Genomic DNA, 7,500 nt, shown 5'->3' with positions numbered 1-7,500 from the left:
GCAGACTACTGCAAGACAAGATCAACAGCATTGCCCAGCTGTGCACCTGAGAGCTACAATACTAATGTGCAGGCGACACAAGCCCACTGGTGCAATAGCCTCAGGACTTTCTGCGAGTAACCAACCACTTTGTTATTTCATCTGAGGTCTAGTCCACAGAACCAGATGTCTGATACTCTAAATATGGTCAAAAGTCTATGGCTGTGGTGATCACAGGCCTTAAGTGGGAATATACTAGTGTTTTTTACTAAATGGACATGAAGTCAAAGGACCTTCTAAATGTTTATGTTTAAACCCGTAGGCTAGTACTATGCTATTCTTAACCTTGGACAGTGCAGTGTTTCGAATAAGAATACAGACTCATATAGCTGAATGCTTAGTCATCAGGGAATGGCACTATTTGGAAGGATTGGGAGGTGTGGCCTTGTCAGTGTAGGTGTGGCCTTGTTGGAGGAAATATGTCTCTGGGGGTGGGCTGTGAGGCTTCAAAAGTTCAAACCTGGCCCACTGGCTCTCTCTTCCTGCTTCCTGCAAATCTGGATGTAGAAGTCTCAGCTACTTCTCCAGCACCATGTCTACCTGCATACAGCCACGCTCCCCGCCAGATGACAATGGACTAAACCTCTAAACTGTAAGCCAGCCCCAATGAAATGCTTTCCTCTTTAAGAGTTGCCATGGTCATGGTGTCTCTTCACAGAAAACAGAAACACTGAGTAAGGCAGACAGAGAGGTTTGTCTTAACTCTAGACGGCAATTAATATAGTTTCATGCCTGGTCCAATGGTAGGACTGAGAGTTGAGTGCTGAGCCCTAAACAGGGTGTGTATCTATGTTTCCCTCTTGAAGGCCCAGAAAACATTGTAGAAAAGAGGGTGGAAAGAATGCAGGAGCCAGAGGATGGACAGACTGCGGTGAAAACACTGTTCAGGGCAGGACATAGCTGCTGCAATCACAAGAGCATAGAAGCTCTGGGTGCCTGCCTCGTGCCCACACCATCCTGAGCCCACAGTCTGTCATTGCTGGTGGAGGGACTCCTGAGGCCCAACCCCCACCAGAGAATCTCCTAGCAACTAATGATTTTCTTCAGTTGCATAGCCACTGGAAAGTAACTCAAATCCAGTGAACAATCCCCTACTCACCCTCTTCTCGGCAACTCTAACTAAACTCAGAGTGTCAAAAAGAAGATTGCTCAATGTTTATGCCACTGTTGCATGAGAAGCTCTTGCAGGCAGCTTAACTTGGTAGATCACAGGGTTTGTAGCTTTGTTGGTGGCTATCTTTTTCCTCTGGTAGCATGCAGAGTACCCTCCAGTTACGTCAACACTAGTCATTGGGGGTCAAGGCTCTAGTTAGGCACCAGTTTGGCTTCTCCACATTCAATAAGATATCTAAGTGTTGTCTTCAGCAACAGGGCCTTACATTCAGTTTGTGGAAAGCAACCAATAGCCATGACAACATCCTGAGATGTTTAGGGGTTTCAGTGGGACCCCTTTGGCCAACAATTCAATCGGATGTAACCCATTCCTGGCAATAAAGGTTTTGCTTGGAAGGAAAAACATGTCTAGCTTGGGAATTGCCTCCCCATTTTTGGTGGCTTCATTTATATTTCCTTCATGTACATATATATTTCAAAAAACTTCTACATGTTTTGCTTATATATTATGGTTTCCAAGTCTGTGTTTTTATGAGTTTTGGTGTATGTGTGTGTGTGTTTCCTGTGTACTTTCTTGTGTATGTTTGTTGGTTGGTTGGTTGATTGATTTGTTGGTTGGTTTTAGTTTTAGTTTGTTTTCTAAAGAGAGAGTGAGAAAGGGTGTGGAGATGAGTAGGTAGAGAGGTGGGAAGGATTGGGAGGAGTTGGGGAAGGGAAAACCATAATCAGAATATATTGTATAAAAAATTAATTAAAACAAAAATGAAAATCAACCACAAAGAAGAGGGGAAATGACATAAAATAGTAGGGGGGTCAGCAGAATTGGAAGTGGCAAGAAAGGATAATTAGGATAGATATTATCACAATACACTGTATTCATATACAAAACTGTCAACAAATTCAAAAATAAATTTAAAAGACTTTAGTTCAATATTGTTTCTTAACTGTTAAAATGTAAAACAAACTTAATATTCAACAATAAAGAATGAAATGATCCCCTTTCCATTGTAAAATTTTCAAAACTTTTATAAATATTATTATAAAGAATTTTCAAATAAAATAAACCACTCACTAAAATTAGCCAGACCTGATCATTATACATCTTAGTGAACTTCTATATTGTTAAAATAGGCATTTAGAATTTCACAATGAATTTTACACTTTTTCCCTCATGTGTGGAATCTAGTCAATAATATATGTTTTGTGTAAACAAATGCACACGTGGTTACAGTACAACATGCAGAAAAGAGAACAAGAAAGACTTTTGGGAGATAATTAAGGACTGAACTCAGGTGATAAACACAGTCACAAATGAGCATATGAAGCTAATTGCTTTTCTAATTCTAACTCTATCATGGTGTGTGTCTTTTCTAGTGATGGATAAGTGCATACGAAGAGATTTAAGAGTGAAAGAGCAAAACACAAAGTGTAATGGACATGATAATAAAGAAAAATGTTTATGATAAATCCTGAAGTTGTGGTAAGTGAATATTCACTTTTATATTTAATATATAATTAATTATATATTAATTATATTTATATAATTATAAATTAATTATATTTAATTAGAATTACTACAGATTTATACACATCACATGCTCAAATGTGATATTCAATTTACAGAATGATAAGAATAAAGCATGCTTGCAGTCAGGTCTTTTTCACAAATAAACTGTAAGGTGGTACCTGGTTCTGAACAGACACGATGCCCAAAAGGAAATCGCTCACAACATCCATCAGTGCTTTCAAACAGGCCATGTTCAGCTTAGCAGCCTCCCCCAGGACCAGCAAAGCCAGTGTTGAATCCAACCTGGATTGTGAACAGTGACAAAGACGTTAATAAAAAAAATAGCAATCAATTTCAATGAAAAAGTGCTGAAGACAAAGAGAATGAAGGTTTACATTATCAGATATATTTATTTTCTATATTGAAAGGTTTTGATTGGCATGGGTTATAAAAAAGAGTGACATTTTGGAAGGATTATGAATTTAAAGATACTGGATTGACAGGGTTGGCATAATAAGTGCTAAGCATATTTTCCATCTGTTCATAGACCCTGCGTGACGTAGCATTCAAAGGCTGTAGCTCTCCAGAGAACCCTCAGGTCCTTACAAGGGCCTCTGACTTCACTTTCTTGTGACTGATTCGATGGGATCAATTTGAAGAATGTTTTCTTTCCAAACTTACAGAACAAGAGACAAACTATCTAGGCAAGTATTCCAAAAACTTGGTATTATGTTGTTTTGTTTTTGAAAAGTGACATACCTCAAAATAAAATGTATATTTCACAAAAATTATTGAGATCATAGGCTAGTTTTTTAATGCTATGTGAGTGGGAATTTATAATCAAAGTCATTAGCCACAGATGTTCATATGTAACGAGGTTTTCAAGAAATTTTACATTTCATGCCCTTGTTTGCAGTTCACCAACTGGAAGAGAGAAACAGACTGATAGAGAATTAAGAGACAGCAACTGTAAAACTGCCTGCCAATAGAGCTGCTTACTGCCTTGGCTTTAGGCAGCTAATAAACCTATCTCCCAGGGTATTCAACAAGTAAGTCTGAATTTCACTACTGCGCTATTCAGGCCATTAAGGTGAGGTCTGTTCTTCATTCTTTCTCTATGAATATACTCCGTTTGTTAAGTGAATTGAGCCAGGTTCAGAAAAACAAGTACCTCTATTTCCCTTTTATTCAGAATCTAGATCCCCAAAGCAGTCATGAGATAAGAAGCCCTTCTGTAGGAAGGGCTGGGAGCCTGCGGGATAGGGGTGAAGGACTGAGGGAGAGCTGTGGGGTGGTAGATATGATCAAAGTACATTCTGTGCCTGTATGAAAATTACATAATGAAAGCCATTACTTTCTACAATCAATAAATGCTAATAAAATAGGTTATAAAAAGCACAAAAAGGAAATGCCTTTTACGAGACAAAGACAATCCTAAATACAGAGAGTTTTTCAGTTCTTAAAAGAGCTTTCACGCCAATTATCCTACCTGATTTAAATTTGACAGCTTCAGACTCATTTCAGGCTTTTCAAATACCTGTCTTTTTAACATTATGGACTGTAGACACAGATAAGCCTGAGAAACATGCATACATTCCCTTTAATGCCCACTTGACTGTGACTAAGACCTTCCCCGGCATATCCTATTGTTTTGCAATCTTTCCTTGTCTAAGTCACGCCTTAAGTGTTCCAACACTAAACCTCACTATGGCGGGGGCCGACTGTTGCCTGCTTAAAGGAGCTTCATTCAAGATAGCAAAATTCTTGGCACAGACTGTCCCCTCAACATGGAATGTTGTGTGTCTTAGATGGAATTTATGAGTCAATTTGTCAGAAACGACAGATCTATGTCAAAATGCACTGAGATAAAAGTTAGATATATCTCAGTACATTTATTTGACTTAGAATTAACTCTTTATGTCCTTGACTATTGAAAGTACCTTGCAATGTTGATTGACCAATGAGATAGAAACGAAATCAGATCACCAGGTGTGGGCGATGCACACCTGTAATCCCACCACTTGGCAGGCTCAGGTGGGAGGACTCTAAGCCCAAAGTTAGCCCAGGCTACGCTTCAAGACTGTTTCAAGACAAAACACAAAAGGAGATATACAAAGACCGACTCCTAGGTAAACTATCATTTTTCTGGTTAATAAAAAAAATAGCATATTTAGAAAGAGGAAACTTTCATCTTCTTCATACATCCTTTTCCTCCTGCGGGAAATACACACTAATAACAGAATGTGAACTCCCACACTATAGTGACAATAGGGGATGGCAGAACACAAATCAGGAGGACCTAAGCGTCTACATCAGAATGCATCTTTGTCCTGCAAAAGACAGAAGCTCTATCTGGTCACCCAAGTGTAGCTAGATTTCTCTAACACAAAGAAGACCGAATCCCAACGATACACCTAACACAGGATGTACAAAAGAGAACTTCCGAGTCTGAAATACCGCACGGAACCCTAGATCTGCTACTTCAAAAAATATATGCTGTTGAACAAATGGTGTGCTTCTTTAAGACCCCGCTCGATTTTAATTTAATTATCTGTATAAATAAATAAGTAGCAAAATCTGGCAGTCGCTGATCGCCAACTTGAAACAATTGGATAAGAGTGTTGAGCTGAACTGAACGACTATTTCTCCAGGGCTAAAAAGAGTTTGTTTTCTCTGTAAAGTCTCAGAATCGCTGAGAAGAGCCCAGTGACCTCCTAGTCATTCCTCACACTCACCACGCACGCACGCTCCATAGGAGAGTCAGGGCTCAGGGAAGACAGAGTTCAGAAGCTTCCCCCCACCCCGCCCGGCCCCTGAGGACATCCTCCCTCCATAGCCTTTCTCTCTTCCGTCTTTTTTTAATGACTGGAAAGCTGTATTCAAACCAGAGCGCACTCACTGAACTATGGATTGAAAACCATCTCCTTGCCAGCCGCTTGCGGCAGGGAAAAAAAAAAAAATGCTGCCTCACCAGAAACGCAGTTCTTTGAATCAATGCTGCAAACTGCAATACCGTCTATAAGCAAAACTGCTTCTGCCCAAAATAGAACTGGTGCATCGATACGTGGGAGCTGAAATTTGTTAAAAGTCAAAGTTGAAAAATCAATGCCCACAGAGGGACGGGCTAGAGCCGGAAGGAGCTGATCCTGTCAAGGCACCTCTACCTCTTTCTCAAGCTCATTCAAACGCAGGAAAAACTGAGTTATCAGCAACTTGATGTCCCAGAGCTTTGAAACTAAAGAGCTACCAAGAAAGGTGTAGTAGGTAGTGCGCGTTTCCCCTAATCGTGTAAACGAAGAGGCTGGCCAAGGCTTCGCAATTCTTTACACCCACATACATCTGTACGGAAGCGAGACTGGCGGCATCTGAAAGAGTTTAGATTCTCTTTGTCTCTATAGTGCGTTCTCCATGAGCGGGTGGCCATTTCGGAAAAAAGAGAGAGAGAGAGAGAGAGAGAGAGAGAGAGAGAGAGAGAGAGAGAGAGATTAAACTGTCTCCAATTAGTTACATTCATAGAGGTTATCCCAACCTTGCGACACGTATTTCAGAAAACCCTGTGTCAAAAATCCACAGAACCTTGAAAACGGGTAACGAGAAAAGGTGACACACAGCACATTAAAGGGACAGCTCAAGCCACGAAACTGGCAGACCTGGAATAGGAGGCGCACTAAAAAAATGGCCAGGGAAATGCTACTGCAACCTGTGTCCCGCAGAAAAAGTGGAGGGGGAAAATAATCACGGGAAAAGTATCTTCAGTTTGTCCCGTGAGTCACAAAATCGGGCGAAAGATACAGATAATCCTTCTCCTTAGGATACTGGCATTTTTAAAAGTGTATCCAGAACCTCCGTTCTGTAGTTCATTTTTCCTTTATCTCCTTGTCTTTCTTAGAGTTAGCAAAATTCAAATGATAGATCCTTAGAGGTATGGGGGGGCACAACAAGGAGAAGTGGCGCCGTCGGGGTGCAGGAGTGGTCTCTCCGACGGGAGCTAGGACACATGGAGGACCATGAATATTACAGTGTCAGGATCACAGCCTTCAACTACTTAAGGCCACTGTGCTAAAACACAATGCTAACGTCTGTGAACACCAAAATCTCAGTTCAAAACGTCTAATTTCATGGGTTCCTTCTCATTCTGGGATAAGTAAAGAGAAAACTGGACAAGCAGATTCCCTTGGGACCAGTGAAAATATATGACAAGGGCTGGGGAAAAGTACCAGTCTGATTCTTGGAGAAGACCATAACTCTTAAAGATATGTCTTACAGGGGCCCAAGGACACGGCTTGGTGGAATAGGTACCAGCCACACAAGGGCAAATACCTGAGTTTTGATCCCCCAAATCCGTGTAAAGCTGGATGCGGCATGGAACATACCTACGATTCCAGGGCTTCCCTGACAAGATAGGAAGTGGGATGCGAGGATTCCCCCAAAGCATACGGAATTAAATACAAACACACCACTCATTCTCTAAGTAGAAATTAGCAACTTTTAAATAATTAGTTTAATGCCATAAAGAGTATATTAGCAGGCGAAGTAGTGTAGGGTTGGTAGAAATCTATTAGTCCAGTCTTCATTGTGTAAGGGATACTGCTGATGTCACCCTTCTGGACACATAGCTAAAAGAATTCTTTTCTCTTGTACTGATTGCTTTGTTTTATATTTGAAAGAGATGACTACATGAGAATTCTGATCTTGATCCTGCCTGCTGAGAAGGTCCTTCCGCTGGGTGGCAGGAGTTCCTTCATTACTGTGGTGGCAAGGAAGCCATTGGAGCAGATGAAGGCACTGTCAGGGAGCCGTGGCTACTGTTTCTCAGGCACACCACCACCGAGTCCCCTCTC

General features: G+C 40.9%; 1 protein-coding gene across 2 annotated transcripts in view; it reads right to left on the bottom strand.

Annotated features, from left to right (window-relative positions):
* Tmem232 (transmembrane protein 232) overlaps positions 1 to 7,500 on the bottom strand; it is a 256,911-nt gene that overhangs the window by 189,915 nt on the left and 59,496 nt on the right. For both annotated transcript variants that reach the window (XM_041631893.1, XM_041631894.1), the window contains one exon: positions 2,839 to 2,962. In XM_041631893.1, the coding sequence (XP_041487827.1) occupies positions 2,839 to 2,962 (124 nt within the window). The remainder of the gene's footprint in view (positions 1 to 2,838; positions 2,963 to 7,500) is intronic.

The sequence above is a fragment of the Microtus oregoni genome, unplaced genomic scaffold (assembly GCF_018167655.1).
Source record: "Microtus oregoni isolate MIOR12 unplaced genomic scaffold, Mior012 000038F_ref0000394, whole genome shotgun sequence".
Taxonomy (NCBI): Eukaryota; Metazoa; Chordata; class Mammalia; order Rodentia; family Cricetidae; genus Microtus; species Microtus oregoni.
This window is presented reverse-complemented; position numbering and strand designations above follow the sequence as displayed.